Here is a 16408-nt window from a genome sequence, read left to right as displayed (position 1 = left end):
TGTGAGACAGAATATCCAACACAAAATATATTCCTGATTTATCGCCCCAGGTGTTACCTAAATAAAGCTTACAAGGGCAGAGAACGCAACACCTTAACGTTGTTGGTCTTGTTGGATAGCTGGAACGGCCTGGAAATGTCAGGACATACGCTGCTGACTTTATCACACTGTTAAAGCCCGTACTAGTCATTCTAGCTTTTAAAAAGGAGGTCTTTAAGCTTTAAAGACAAATGATTTGAAGATGACACAGGAAAGATTTAGAAATAGGGCACAGCCAGTGGATAGTGGGAAACCACACATGGAAATGGACTGTCATGTTTGTATTATGTCATAGAAGATACATGCACATCCTTCTACTTATGATCATGACGCTTATGATCAGCAGAGAGTAGCAATGTGGGCGTGAGGGGGAGGAAGCACATGCACCAGCGAGAGCGAGACGGGTCGAACGAGCATCAGAGAGGAGAGGGAAGATTCTGTGTGTGTTTCTCCTCTGCATGTCTTTTAATGTGTGGTTGTGTGAGTCTGAGTAATCACAACAAAAGAACTTCATTCTTAGCATCAGTGAAATCCACAAATAGCAAGAACCTACTGGCACTGAATAGCTGCGGCAAATTATAACATCAGTACAAAGGAGGCCACATTTTACATTTTCTTGAAATCCATAAATCAACACCAACACTTACTGTTTACACAAGAAGTTACGAAGCAAAATTTAGCTTACAAGGAGTAAAATATGGCTTACATTCGAAGGCGGGTTCACAGAGTACTGCAGAAAGTAGCTGCTTACCAGAGCTGATGTAGTAAAGCAACACAGGCTAACTGCACACCATGGCTTTGCAGGTTAATTCTCTCAGATAACCTTTGAACTTCTGCCTGCACCACCACTTATTTCAGCCTCCCAAAGAAGAGTCTGGGGAACGGCAGCACAACACTGCAGCTGAAGCAGCTCAGGCGTGACTCCAAGTTGAGCCTGTGCTGTAACTCTAGTTAGTCATATGAATCACATATTTAAGGGCTTGCCATTTGTTTAACCTGAGGCTTACATAAGACAGGTTCGGTTGGTTCCTCGTGGGACAAATTCATACTTACACAGGATGACTAGAGTCTGAAAAAAAATGTAGAAATTTTCAACAAATTTTCCGCATTTCACATGTCTTGCCTAGTTATGCACACCTGCAGTAAATTCAGAATGAATAACCTTGTAATGACTGGTTTCATATCTACTATGAAATTCAAAATGCTATGTTTAAGGCCACATAGATATTTTTCAATCACATGGTTAAAGGCTATCCTCAGTCGTGCTAACTTTTTAAATCTGGCATTAGAAACTGTGCAAATCCTTTACATCTGCAGGACCACCCACCGTTTCCACCCACACCACTTGATTGAAGGACCTTCCCTTCGCGCTACACCCTTCAACTCATTAAACCAGAATTAAGTGTGGAATTATGAGCTTGTATATCATTTGCACTGCAGCCATTACTGTACATTAACAGCACACTGCAATATTTTGGCCCTGGTAAGCGATGCACACTGTAATAAATAGCTGTGAAAATACTTGTACAGGGACATACTCCTCTTTGTAAATACAAGGCTGATGCATTTGATGAAAAACAAATAGTAACACACATTACATTTTTACAGTATAAGACTATTTTTTTTCTTCATCATAATGTAAATGTATGAGTTGAAATCATTAATTTAGAAGATTTGTGATTGTTTAGTTCAGTTTAGATTTTGACTTTTGTGCACAAGTTCTGAACATTTAAAAAGATTTAAATGGCTCACAGTGACTGAGACTCCTAAGGGAATTAATCAGAACTGGCCAATGTTCACTGTCAGGATAGCTATTAAATGTTTAATTTAGTGCTGCCAATACCTACAAGGACATTTCTTGCAGCGGGTATTAGATATCATTCATGCCGATTCAATGCTTTGTGCTGCTCCTTGACATCAAATATTTGCCATCAGCAAATTACTGCCAAGCATTTATTTTGAAAGCGATAATATAAGAGTTTTTCCCATGGCATTTCATTAAACTAGATTCAACTTTGCACGTTTCAGCACCTGGAGTCATGATTGGTATAAATAAAAAGATACAGGGATATTTTTATAAAAAGGTTCATATTAAAGGTCAGCTGAGCCTAAAACCACAGCTTTTATTGTGCCCTTTTGTATTTAATACTATAAGCATATAATAAGCATATAAGCCATTATTCTAATAATGAATTCCAGTCTGTTTGAAGTACTTCTGAGGAAGCACACTGCTGAAGCTGACTGACTCTGACACGCTCACTGGCTTAGATACACAAAAAGCATTTTGGTGTGCAACAACATGTCAGCTAAATAAGACAGGAGTCGTGAACCAAAAAACCCCAAAGAAATTGTGACTCAAAAGATTTGATTTTTTCTTATTTTTCCTCCCTGTAGCTTTTTTTATTTTAAAAAAAAAAAAATGTTAAAAAGGGAAAATGAAAATGAAAAGAGCCAAGTAATCGAGTTGTACAGATGGCTTTTCATTTTGAGTACGTCGTCACTGACAGTGTTGCACTGCATCTTGCTGGATGAGATATCAAAAATAGAGAAGCTATTATTCACAGGTAGGAGGGAACAGAAGACTGTGACGTGGATAACCTTCAATCCTCTGTTGGAAAAAGGACATTATCATGGCGCAAAGGGTTACCCAGGCAACAGCAGCACCAGGACTTTCAAACATCTCCGGGAAAACGGTATATACCCTTCTCACACACAAAATCAGCCCGCTGCTCTCATGCACAAACTTTGTGGCTTTGATTTATTTCTTTTTTTTGAAAAGATTAAAATCTCTTGTAATCCCATATCCAGTGTAAAATAGCAGTATTTGCAGGCAGCTCAATACACTGTAACATTAGAAACACTGCCCGCGGCTGAAAACAAAAGAAAAAAAAAAAAAAAAGTGAAACTGCTTGTGTTAAATATCGAAAAAAGGAGACACATATAACTCTCACTCTCACTTCTTTGTTTCCTTCTTCTTTCTTCTCCCTCCAATCCCTCTTCCTTACATGCAGTTCATGTCCAGGTTGGGATTTCCCCAGGGTTCCCCTTAGGACCCAGGTCGGTAAAGGCTCTGACAGTGTGAGATGAAAGCTCTGCTGGAGGTACATACTGATCCACTACGATGCCAATCTCAGCTTTTCTGCCTCCATTTTTTTATAGCTATTTTCCCTGGAAAAACAACTAGGCTGATACCAGGAAACCGTCTGGTTGCACAATAAGCGTTTGGTCTTGTTGGTAAGCAGTGCCTATGTAGAGGAATAAATGAAGATTTAACCTGTCTTTGATGGGCAATTGCCGTCTTATTGCTTATAATAGGAACATCTGAGGGCTCTTCAGCAGATGGGCTGCAAAGCAGGCAAAACATCAGAGAAGACACAGAGGGCAGTGTATGAGCTGAGTTTTTTTCCATACTAGGAAGTGCCCCACCCACACTTAGATCAATGCCCCAGAGACAACAGCTACACTCAATGGCTGAACAAGGAAACAGTTGCAGAGAAAAAAGATTGGGATAATTCAATGTAGCTGCCACATGCTGGACATGTGGCCACATCTAAATACCTTAACAATAAGATCATGGAGCATGTGATCAAGGAGCACATTCATGTTCCTTATACAGGCACTTTGTGGGTCCCGAGATTCCAGCGCTTTCCGGCGCTGCTCTCAGAGTCTGGTCTATGAAAATACGATTTTTATCTGTGTTTGTCTTCCCACACATTTTGCATGCAGGGAGAAAAAAGAAGCAAAGCAGTATCTGCTTTGCACGCCGTTTGTGGATGTGTCTGTGGTAGCCGAGTCATAGTGTTGCAGACTTTGCAATGTCCACATGTCGTTTCCAAATTAAAATGGGGATAGTGCTTCAGCTGAGTAACGAGCTTGTGTAAAACCGGCTTCCTTTTTCTGCTGTAACTGTACCAGCAACAATACATACTTTAACCTTACGTCATCTACAATCCCTTCATAAAGAGCCTCTAATCACAAAGTGCAATGAAAACTGTCTCCATGGAAATACATTTTCCAACAAAGTCTCCTGGCCGCCATCTCCTCAATACTATTTATAGAAGGACCACTAGCTAGCCGACAAAAGATGAGTAACAGTGTAGTGAGAATGGAAATGTCTCGTATCTCCACTTCTCTACGCTGCTTGGTTTTTTTTTCCCCTCACAGCCTCATTTCAAAACAAAGTCTTTAAACGAGCGTTCACACAAACAGCTGACTAACACTCTCCAGCCTCACAAGAGGAAAGCAGGTTTCATGTGAGTGAAGTTGCAAGATGCTCGCTTCTGTGTTCAGAACCGATGCGAGGCAGGCAGGATGTGCACACATGCACGACGGCAGACAGCAGAGTGCAGAGAGAAGGCAGCGAGGGTCATCGCTAACCTCCTCTGACAGAAGGTCACAGGACTCACAGTCTGCTGCTTTTTGACCTCCGTGTGTGGAATAACGATGAAAACACCATGAATGTTTTTTTAAGGTCAGCAGCTTCTACCTCAATGCACATCAAATGTCTATGACATATATATATATATATGTGTGTGTGTGTGTGTGTGAGTGTAGGGGGGGGCACAGTTACATGTGTATAAATTAATAAACATTCGCTTCCATGCCTGTCACAGAACAAAGTGCTGGACTAGCATTGCATTGCTGTAGCAGACACAATGCACAGCCTGATCCCATCATTTGAGCATCTCACGGGCCTCTGCATCTCTGCCTTTAACAGCCACAGCCTGAACACACTCTCAGAGCTCGAGGGAAAGGTCTTCTTGAATCGTGCAGCTATTGCTAATTAGCATTAGCCCGCATGAACATCACACATATTATTATCACAGCGCAGCTGCGCTATAAAGAAGACACGTTCCTGCAAACAGCACTGCATTAACTTAATGACCGAAAACAACAATTACGGATGTCGGTTTTCATTGGCAAACACAGTAACTCAGCGACAGCTAACAAGACTTGTTGAGTTGCAATTCTTTTATTACACCGTATCTGAGGTGCTAATCTACTATTAAATGCTCCGTCTTGAACTGACGGCCTGATACTGCTGTCAAGAGTCAAAAGGCAAAGTGCTCTTTTGATCCAAAGAACTAAAGCATTTTGAAAAATCATCCTTGCAGTCAAAGGAATCATCAACAATGGATTATAGCAGCAGAGCTATTTACATAAGCAATTCACTCAGTGCCCTGCTTCCCAGAGGTGCCTTTGAGAAGAGAGAAGATTGTATCTCTCACACGCCGTCTCCTCTAAGTCCTCACTGACTTTTCCCATAGAAGAAGAGGACAGAACACCGTTTTCTAAAGCAGCGCAAAGGATTGGCGAGTAGGCCATGATGCACTGGCCAATGAATCTGAATCAGGTGACAATATACATGCAAGGCATGTGCCAACTAAGAGTAATTTTTGAATGTATTGATTCATTATGATCATTGTTTCAAGCCAATGGTCAGGACTGCTTTATAGTGCTTTTAAATTTACAAAGTTTTGTATAGTTTATGCACACATTAAATGAAAAATTCTAGACAGGGCAATAAGAAATGGTGCAATATGACATTATATATTATTAGAGCTTCTGCTGGAAATGTTGTTAACCCCAGCGACTCCAACCAGCAGGCGATGGGGGTGCGGGGAGGGGGGGGGGTGTTAATGCTGCATTCAATTAATGTTTCAGCCGCTATAACACTAAGTGTGCGGCACAGACAGCATAATGGAGCTGTATTGGTTTAGGTGCATCTCTGCACGCACAGTAGGGGTTTAGTTCTCTCTGTACCAGCTAGAAAGCACAAAATCACTGTTAACACTGTTGTCATGTGTTAAATATTGATCCAGCAGGAACATAGACAGCAGCTAAACAGGTGAAGTATTAAATTACAACATTTGCCTGGTTCTGTATTCCTGTTATATGCTTTTTTATGTTTCTATCTAAAAGGTTTCCATCTAAAAAAAAAATTACCTAGTGTTTTTCAGCCCAGTGGGATATCAACTTGAGCCAGCCGGGCCATCGAGCTTGTAAATCATTGCATAATACAAAGTTTTTGACAAAGAACAATCTCGTGTTACCGGCACACAGATCTGGTTTCCAGTCGTGCTCTTGCATTCACTTGAAAATGAATACTTGAAATGCAGATATTGACAGTGTGTCATCCATATTACTACAAACACTGAGCTGATAATATACCAATCCCTCAAAAGAGTCGTTCATCCAGCGAAAAGGAGACTAGGTGGATTAATCTGAACGGGATGTGGTCAGCAGTGAGGGTACAAGAATAAATCATAAACACTCAATAGTGTTTAATGCACAGTTTATGAACAGCAGCAATACATTAACACTTCTCTGACTCATATATAGTGTGATATTATAATTTGGCCATATCTCACAGGCCCTGTGACGCTTGGCACAATATCATCCTAATAAGATTATCAGGTCAAAACCTCATGATCACGCAGAAGTATAGAGCACCATTACAGTGACCCTGTTGGTTTGAACGAGCCTCTAAAACCCCACCCATAGTGTACCACATAACCCCTCTGTGCTTTGTCTCATGTCCAAACTACCTCAGTTCAGCTCTCTGGATCAGTTATGTTTAATCCACACGCGTCTCCAGTCATTGACCCACTAGTGCTGATATAGGAGTTAATTAAAAGAGACAAGGCTCAAAGCTCAGACTCTCAATTCATTTAAAACAAGCAATTAAGAATTCAGAGGAGAGGGGCTCCTATCAGCAGGAAAACTGTTAGAATTAGGGCTTGTGAAGCCATGCGTGGACACAAAAAGTAACACAAAAAAAATAATAAAATATGAGCTTCGGTTACTAAGCTGACCTGCTGTGTCCTGGTGAAGATATATTTGTCTCTATCTGTTCCAGCCTATTATAAATATAACAATGGGACTTGAGGGCTTGGAGTCCATTGTTGGACAGAGGTGTGCATCTTTGTTTGTCTTCTCCATGGTGAAACCCCCATGTGTGCGCTTGTGTCTACCATGGCACCGGTACAATCTGGGTAATCACAGTGCAAACAAACTGGGCACCAGGCCGAACAGAGTGTCTTGCTTTATGAGGCTCATTGACTCCCCGGATGTGCTCAGACTCTGATCAATCTCAGCTGAAGCTCACTTCTTGACTTCTAGTGGTGTAATGGGGATGTCATAAGCATCCTTCACAAAACACAGGCGGCTCATTTCAGACAGAGAGCGGGCTGGTGGTGCAAAAGCAAACGGGGCCGGAACTGAAGTTTGTGAGTCAGCCCTTTGGAGCTCTGGGGGAACAAGTACTAAATTGTTGAATAATTAAATCAGATTTGGCAATTTAATGCATAATAACATAAAGCAAGCTAATTTTTCATTTGCTGCAGACTTCTTTCCTGCTCGTGCCTCGCAGAAATAAATCAGAATGAACGTTATGGCACCCGACAGTTCTGCTCTCACACTCTACACATCCTTTTTCATTCTTCTCATTCCCGTCACGTGGTCACACATGCAGATGGCGATAAAGTTGCCATCATGGTACTTATTCCAGCAACTATCTAGCGAGTGCTACAAAAGAAGAGCAAGCACAAATGAAGCTCAAGAAACACACAAGCTGAGGACATGAGAGGAAGATGAGATTATTCTGAAAAGTAAGGACTTCCGCAGTCTCCAAATCTATTGGAGTCCACAGTACAATTGATTTAATATGAGATAAGGATTGATTTATTATATAATAAAATAATAATTGTTTGTTTAAAATCATGTGAATCTTGAAGTGTGCTTTTAAAGCACTCCTCTAAAAATAGTTGTATTTGTGTAAACAAATAGACTTTTTACATAATCTTCCCTGCTAGAATATTCTTGAGGACGACGCACATCAAAACTGAGCGCTTCTTTAATCTGCTTTTGGCCCAAAGCATGAAGTATCAGTACATGAGCGGAAGTCTACAAAACTCTGTTCTGACAGCTGTGGCTAATGCATGGCGACCGTGAGGGTAAAAGGAGCAAATAGAGGCAATGCCGAAAAGAAACAACAACCAGCAGACATCATGCCACACTAAGCCACCATGAAGAGACAATTTCTCTTAGGTCGACACGCGCTACCACTACCCGCAATGACCTCGACACAAGGATGATGTCACAGTGGCCCTCATATCCTGTTTAGCCATGACTGGTGAAAGCCTCGCTTCACTAGTAACACAGCACGAGCAGGTTTTGTCATACAGATAAACTCTGAAACACATGCAAATTTCACCCCAGCAGTTCTAGGTCCTCAGAGATCAGCTGGCTTTATCAGAGGAGACATCAGCTCACACGCTAAAAATCACCGGGACAAAAGACGTGCAGCCAGCTCGAAAATGTCAAGCTCTCGTGCCATTAACCCCGAGCATCGATCCAGCAGGAACAAAAGGACTGCTTATGAGCTTGTGCGAGTGTTTGTGTGTGTGCCATCGCGAGGGGCCCGAGCAATTAAGAGTGCTATTAGCCTTGTTTAAGTTTGTCGGGATTCCGCTTGGAAAGTGAATCCACTGAGTCATATGTACGCCTTAGTTGGCTTTCAAGGGCTGCCTCCAAAATCTTTTATTCTATTTTGGTTAAACTATAACTTAAAGGAGCACAACTGTTCAGTGAATAGCCAGTAATGTATTACCTATTCCTCCAAGAGACTCTAATATATACATAAATAATTTACAAAGTTACTATGCTTTGTCAGGCATGTAAAATGTGCTACTTTACCAATGCATAAAAGAGTCCGTGTGGAAGTGTGCATCTAAAGCTATGCAAAATAAATTCTGAAAAGGTACCCTGGAAGTCACAAAAGTGCTTCCAAGCAACAATATTTTTTGTTTTATTTATACATCTACTAGTTTCCTGGAAACTGGATAATGATCTTCTGAGTAAAACTCCAATTTCGAAGCAAAGACGGTTCCAGAGTTAGACACATGCAGGAATCTTTCCAGTTCTGCTGTCAAAGTAATGGGAAAGCTGTAAAGGGAAGCAGCTAGTTTCTCTTCTGTGAAATAAAGGTGAGCCTGAGGCCAAGGGAATCCTCACATCATAGATTCCCAACGTTCCTCTGAACCACTTTCCAAACTTTACTCCATCAGCAAAGCGGGGCTCATTCGCACATGCTTCCATTTGTAATTAAGAACTGCCTCACAGTTGACTGATATCCCAGTTTCTTCTTTCCTGCTGCCTGTCGAGCAGTCGCGATTCTCCTCTCACCACCCTGGTTATTTTCTGCGTTTCACTGAAAAACTGTAATTTCTAAACCTGTCATTTATAAACTCTAGAAAGAAATACTGGGCAGGCTCGGCTCAGAGAATCCAACAATGACTGGACTGATATGAGAAATTCAAGATACAGGAAGCAGCTGTGAGACGTTTATACTCCATGGTCATATGCAAATAAAAGTGTTTCAAAAGGAGGCGAAAGACTGCACTCACGAGGTGCAATTTACATCCTAATGAAATGAAAGCATCCACCCACTCTTTTCTTTTTTTTTATTTAATTGTCACCCAGACTGTCAATGTGTCTACACAACATCCATCCAACTCTGCAGCTGCTCTTAATTCACCATGAACTTGAATAAACGATGCTATACCCAATCAATATTTCCAGAAGAAAAGGTCAACCCAAGCTGTATTTTCCAGACTCTTCATAGTTCTTCTGAACTGGTTTGTGACAGGTTGCAAATGTCCAGGTAAGATCCGGGTAAGAATTTACCCCGGTTACGCATGACGATGCCATGAAAATGACTGTGGACAAAGCAATGATTTCAGCGCAGCAAAAGTGAAGTATAGGTTAACAAAGGGACGGGACAACACGCAAGTCTGGAAACCGTTTCCCATAACTGTCACATATTTTTGACGAATTCAGGTAAAGCCAACCTTCACACAAGCTAAATCTGCTCAGTCTAATTCACACTGCTCATTTGGACCCAGCCATCGCACTGATTTGTCACAATAATGAGACCAATCTCATAACTAATGGCCTGAAAGGCAGGGCAGCTGATGACCTTCGGGCTCTAGTAGCAACCTGCCCTCCTGGCAGAGGATGCCACAAGCCCCCCGATCTGAGATGAGGGAGGGTAACCAAGCGATGCCTCCATCCATCATCACATTACGCAAGTTGGCCTAATTTAATGTCCTTTTCAGACCTGACTGCAGACACGCTGGGCCACACAGAAACATGGAAAGCAGCTAATTAGTCTACGCCAACAGCAGAGGTTCGCCAGTCATTTTCCACTTCAAGGATGAAATGCCATCTGGATTACTAATGAGGACTTTGTCCATCACGACAGTCTCACCCATTGCAATGCCAAACGTCACCATAATGAGGCGATAACTGAAGCATGCAGATCCTCGCTACAGTAAGGTGCTGGATCATTAAAATAATAACTGCACGGTAAATGCAAAACAGGAAACAGATCAGGTGCTACAGTAGCGACCACATTCGCTAAATACATAACACAGCAGACAGCAAACAGGCTGCAAAGGATTGGAGCTCCTCAGAGCCTAAAACTGGTTTTTTTTTTCCCTCTTTATGCCGATGAATTTGCTAATGTTGACCTTGTTTTTTTAAAGGCAGTAATGCAGAACGTAGTAGTTAGAAAATTCACAGCTGGAGTAGTTAGAACATTAGGCACACAAACGTCTACGGCATCCTTCTAACAGGACTAATCTACAACTGTATTTTAAAGCAATACTCTCCAAAATGAAGCCAGTAAACTGTAGAGAAATTAAAAGAATATCTTAAGTTTCTTTTTTTTATATTTACAGAATTGTATTTATTATACTACAAACAATGACATACATATGTAATGTTACACAACTTTTACTGCATGTTCATTTGTGAGTGCATGTGTGTAAATATAGCAGTGAGAACACAGAAAAAAATCCCATGTGGGGCAGCCCGCAGTGGGTTAACAAGGCAAAGACAGCAGCCAAAAAGAGAGCACTGGGTGATTTCTCTGGGGCGCACACAAACCTCAGAAAGAAGAAAAAAAATGTCAAACACGCTTCTTGCTATGAGCCGTGTGCCTGTGCTCTCAGCAGCTCATGGATCATTAAGGGCCAGTGAGCGTCAACTAGAAAGGAAGTTTGCTAAAAGATATGAAGCAGTGTGAATGAACACAGCGGGTGAGAAGCTTCGTCTCAGAAAAACTGAGACTGATGTTGACGTAGCATTTCTTCATCAATCTGATGAAGAACTGCTGCTCTGGGTTGAAACTGTAGGAAAAATATCTGGAAAATCTCAGAAAATGTTTCGTTAGCTTTTGTTATTTAATTGTTTATCTATTACTTATTTACTTTGGTTCAGTAGGAAAAGCTGAAAAACACAGTTAAAAGTCTAAAATTTATATCCTCCCTCACATTTTCTAAAGCTGCTAAGCTGACCAGATTGGAGTCTTTGGCTGGTTGATTCTGGCCCCTGGGCCTTATGTTTGACACTCCTGTTTTAGCTGAACCGTTTCACAAACTTGTCGACCTAACTGTAACAGACACAGTGAGTCACCCTGCCGAAATCTGTAGATGGAAAAAAGGCCCATCCGCCACATAACTCCTGAACCACAGCAGACCCTGGAAATTACTCTGGCTACCACTCGACAGGGTGACCGCCACCAGAGCTGACAGGAGCTCTGTCATTACTACGGCCGCTAAAGCTATCAGCTTTTCATCACCGTAATAAGATGACAACACACACTTGTCATTTTGTCTGGTGTTAAGATAATCCATGATCTTTTCGCGACACTGCCACGAAATGCCAGGAAAGGTGCTGCAGCATGAGCCTTACAGACAGGAAATAGACATAAGTCTGTACTGCCTGAAGCTTCAGAGCGAGTATGCGTCCACATTCTGCTGTTATGAGTTACTGAGACACATTTAGACCCAGCCAGACTAGTTCACGTCCCTGGCAGAATATAACCCACTGTGGTACCAGTTTACTGTCATGTCAGCTTAATAATTAACACCCTAGATACGTTTTGCTTGAACTAAATGAGGAAATGCACCTCTTTGTTTTCAGCTCATCTCTAAATTAACTCTTTATCTTTTATTAGGCTACATGCACTTTTACCTCAACCTTGAGTAAATGCACTATTTTGATTTTAAGCTGGCCCAACAAATTAAACTGTTGTGGGTGCTTGGCTTGGCCTGATTGCTGGATTTGTTTTGATAAAGACGCATGATACATACCCAGAAGCCACTTTTGCTCTTTAAAAAAAAAAAAAAAAAAAAAACCAATCAAGAGATTTCAGGAAGTAACTAAGAACTTGGTAAATATCTTTTTGAGAATGAGGAAAATCTATTTAGAGGAAATCCTTTTCTGTCAATGTGGCATGCTGTGTATTTTAACAACGTTTACGTCTTCCCCGCTTTATTTGTTCGTTTAAATCAGGATTGGCAGGAAGAGTGGATGGCACGACATAACAACTGGCACAACCGGCATGTTATTTATTATCTGGTTTACCTATTTCGATCTTTCACACAGTGTTGCTCTGTTAATAACCAGATGATTTTTGGACAGATTTTATGGAAACAAAAACAAAAAAACTCAAACTCTACATTTAGCACAAATGCATGCGGGTCACAGCTTGGAACAATGTCTATACATTAGTGGGTAGTGAATCCAGTCACAGTGTCTCAAGACACCTGTTTGACTAAGATAGGTTCCCAGTGAATCGGGGTAAACAAACATGCCCGTCTGGCAAAACAAGATTGGTTGCCTCGTTGTTATTTCCTGTTCAGTACTCTGAAGCTCACTATCTAAAACTCATAAACACTGGTGCTAGTGATCTTGGCTAATCAGTTTTTCAAGCTGACAATAGGAACAGATATGGCTTAGACTAAAAGTCGAGTCACACTGCAAACTTTTAAAACAGTCTGAATATAGCCAAACCAATAAGAGCACTGCTGACGGTTCTTTCAGATTTTTCATATGGGAAATGTGTTGCATAAATTGCTTTCATGTCTCTTTCTGACATGGTTTCACTTCAGGTTTTTAGGTTTTTGGGTCAGCTATGATAAAACTAAAACAGGACTTTATAAAAGTGAAATCACTTAGCGTCATGATAACCGTCACTTACAAAGACAATGAAAGCCCTGCGAGAAAACTCAGATCAGCTTTCTCACCCACTCACCCAAGAAAAACTCATCCCACTAAAAACGCCCCTGTGTATAGATAGTAATCCAATATCAACTATGTTGACCACACATTATTATCACTTCTCTCCTGCTGAGCCACTGGCCATGATGTGATAACATCCGAGAACAGAAACGAAGGTCATTGTTGTAAAACCCAAATGTCATAAACAAACGGTCTCTGAATTGCCATCAGTTATTTTTCACACAACATGGGGTCATACACCTGCCAATCATCTGACTGCAAACTGAAGACCGGACTCATTAAGTAGCAGATAAATGGAAGCCGAATGGACATTTCCCCCATCACTTCATACCATATACCTGTTTCTCCCCTCAGTCTGTAAATGTTGGATCGCAGAGTCTGAAACCAGTTTATCCGTGAATGGTAGAATAACATTGATGGAACTGCCATTGCGGACACGTCTATCAGTCATTCAGCTATCTTATCACCCTTAGCACAGCCACAAGCTTAGAGTCACTCTCTTATCACACTAATCCGGACAAGTTCAGAGCTGAGTCTGTGAAGGCAGCACGGATAAATTAGTTCACTCCTTTACTGATTGGATTAAAAGCCAGGAGCGGGCCTCGGCCCCCCGGCCCCAGCTGCTCTAGTCTCCAGCTGTTCAGCTTTAATGAACATAGGAGCTTTAATGTAAGTAAATGACTACAAAAAACAATATTTAATGCCTTTTATTGCAGCATTTTCCATTAAATCACATATTTTAGATGCAAGATATGAACATATTGACTATCTCGCAGTACAGAAACTCCTGACTGATGTATAACCCTTTTACAAGGAGTATTCCCAGTGCCTCTCCTACTACACGTCAGGAAAGCAGCATCATATATGACAGCTGGCTCAATATTAATCTAGTGCAGGTTAAATGCAAGCATATGGAGTCCACTGTCTCCTTTGCAGCCCCATCATCAGAGCCATTACACAGCTCTACATTTCTAGTTAGGCTCTAGACACCATATTTAGGTCTTCTTTCAAACACATGTGCATACAGCCTGCATGGAAACTGTATGCATCCCACTGCAGCTTTAATCAACACTTGTGCCGAAACAGGGTTTCCACTGGAAGACTCACAAATGAATACAGAGGCTTGGCTGTCACAAAGTGACAGGCCCGCGTTAGAGGCCGCCGCAGCAACGCTTCACTGGACGGAGACACAATATGACAGACAAACAACACTACAAACCTGGGCAGCCTGAAATAAAATGAAAACTTATTAGCGGCCAACTCTGGCAAGAGACAGTGAGTAGTAACGTGCTTAAAACACTTAAGGCTTTTTTAGAGATGGAAGAGGCCAAGAATATCAATTCAGTTCACTGTAATAGTTCACAGTGGGAGACAGTTCACAGTGGGTCTAGTGTGGAGATATGGAGTGCGTGTGTCTCTTCTGACAGCTCCTTAACCTCCGGGCTGGCCTGCTTCACTGAGAAGGGAAAGCCTAATTTAATTTCAAGGCCTGTGGAAAGTGTGCCTGAAGATGGTGTCAGAGATAGAGAGAAAGACAACAAAACTCTCAAAACATTACATCAGTACTTCTAACTACTGCAAAGACTTCCACATTCCCAGAACCCCATTCTGGGCTACTCCTCCCTCCTCAGGCTGCTGCTGGAAAGACTCACAGTTTCCTCTGTCTCTGTGACCCCCCCCCCCCTCCCCCTGACAAGGGGGGAGGGGCGGGGGTGACAGAGGCAGGAAAACGCTGTGCAACTATTGCATGGTAGTGACAGCTCTGTAAACGCAATTACCTTCCTGTTATTGTGAGCATTGTTGAGGGTGCATCCATTACTACAGTGACCATGTAAAGAAAAGACCTGCATCAGCTTGCAGGAATACCTAGGATTTCCCTGATGAATGGGGAAACACCCACAGGGAGGGGAGAAACAGCAGGCCGGCTGGAGAGTCTGACATCATCCAAGTACAGACTTCCATGTTCCTGTGAAGCCTCATATGCGTGCATGGATAAACACTGAGCGCATCTATGGATAACTCTCTTCAGCGCACTTGCAGACACACACACACAAGCACAACTTCCTCTCCAGGTCTGGACAGATGTTCATTGTTCTGAGTTTCTGCTGCTGCACAAACACACACCAGGTAATAGCAGAGAGATAGGGCTAACCATCAGCCACGGGCTCTCAATCACACCTTTACTGCAAAAGCACAAAAAATAAGGCATCCATACCCTTCCACAGTCAAACCAACCCTAGCAGCTACTGCAACCTAGAAGCTCAAACTGGGTCTTATTCTAATTCATATTCGCTGATCAGAATGATACTGGGATTAACATATGTCTGCAAAGTTGAAGGATTTCTTCTGGGGTTTTTTTTTTTAATCACGGGTTATGAAGCATTTGAGAGGCGAATGTTTGAAGGCTAGTTACAGTAAACGGCGGGGCAGCAGCAGCGGGGTGTCGATGGGTTTCAAGTGCTCCAAAAAGCTGCATTGCCTCTCTGTCAAACCTCTACGTCCCACCGTGGATTAAAATATCCACGCGACACCAGGTTGGGATACGTATCATAACTCGTCGTGTGCCTCACCTTTACGTGAAGCTCGACCTCAAAGAAATAAATGAAGTGGGGCAGATATTGACGCTAGTTAGCTTCACTTCCTTAGCCAGCCCCGCTTGCCTTCTCTCCGGTCCAGCCTCGACAGCTCGGTCCCTACCCCTCTCTCTCTCTCTCTCTGTCTCTCTCTCTAGGAGCTGTCTCAGACGTCCTGGGACTTACCGGTCTTATATGCTGATGATGCCGCTGTGAAGAGACAACAAGTGCGGGGCGGCTGCTGGTCACCGCTCCGCTGCTCCGGGACAAGAGGAGTACTGATCTACACACTTTCACAGCCATCTCTGTAGTGAAAGCTCGCCGTGAAGGAGACTGCTGCGGGCGGGCGGACGGAGAGGCACCGAAGAAGCACAGAGGGAGGGGTGGGCGGGTTTGCGGGGCTGGACTATGATATACACATGCCCAGTGTTGCACCAGTGTGCTAAGATAATGCACTTCTGTGCGCACTAGTTCAAAAAAAAAATGTATGTTATGCGAAGACTGCAGTACACCTGTCTCCAGTGACAATATACCCTACTGCAATTCAAAAAAAAAAAAAAAAAAAGAAGTCTGGTGATAGTGGCATGGGTGAAGGAGCTATATACACACATCTCGGTGAAAATCATTCTGTTTTTATGTCTAATGTGTTTAACCAAATAAGAAAACATGTGTACTATGTTTTTGTTGTTTTTTAAAAAGAGGGTTTC

General features: G+C 42.2%; 1 protein-coding gene across 3 annotated transcripts in view; it reads right to left on the bottom strand.

Moving 5' to 3' along the window:
* The window catches only part of mcu (mitochondrial calcium uniporter), a 57941-nt gene extending 41871 nt beyond the window's left edge, over positions 1-16070 (bottom strand). For 2 of the 3 annotated variants that reach the window (XM_085181978.1, XM_085181980.1), the window contains exon 1: positions 15888-16070. In XM_085181978.1, coding sequence (XP_085038104.1) covers positions 15888-16004 — 117 coding nt within the window. In that variant the 5' untranslated portion in view covers positions 16005-16070. The remainder of the gene's footprint in view (positions 1-15887) is intronic. The other variant, XM_085181977.1, reaches the window with a different exon arrangement.
* Between the last annotated feature and the right edge of the window lie 338 nt (positions 16071-16408).

This window comes from Neolamprologus multifasciatus, chromosome 13 (assembly GCF_963576455.1).
Source record: "Neolamprologus multifasciatus chromosome 13, fNeoMul1.2, whole genome shotgun sequence".
Taxonomy (NCBI): Eukaryota; Metazoa; Chordata; class Actinopteri; order Cichliformes; family Cichlidae; genus Neolamprologus; species Neolamprologus multifasciatus.
This window is presented reverse-complemented; position numbering and strand designations above follow the sequence as displayed.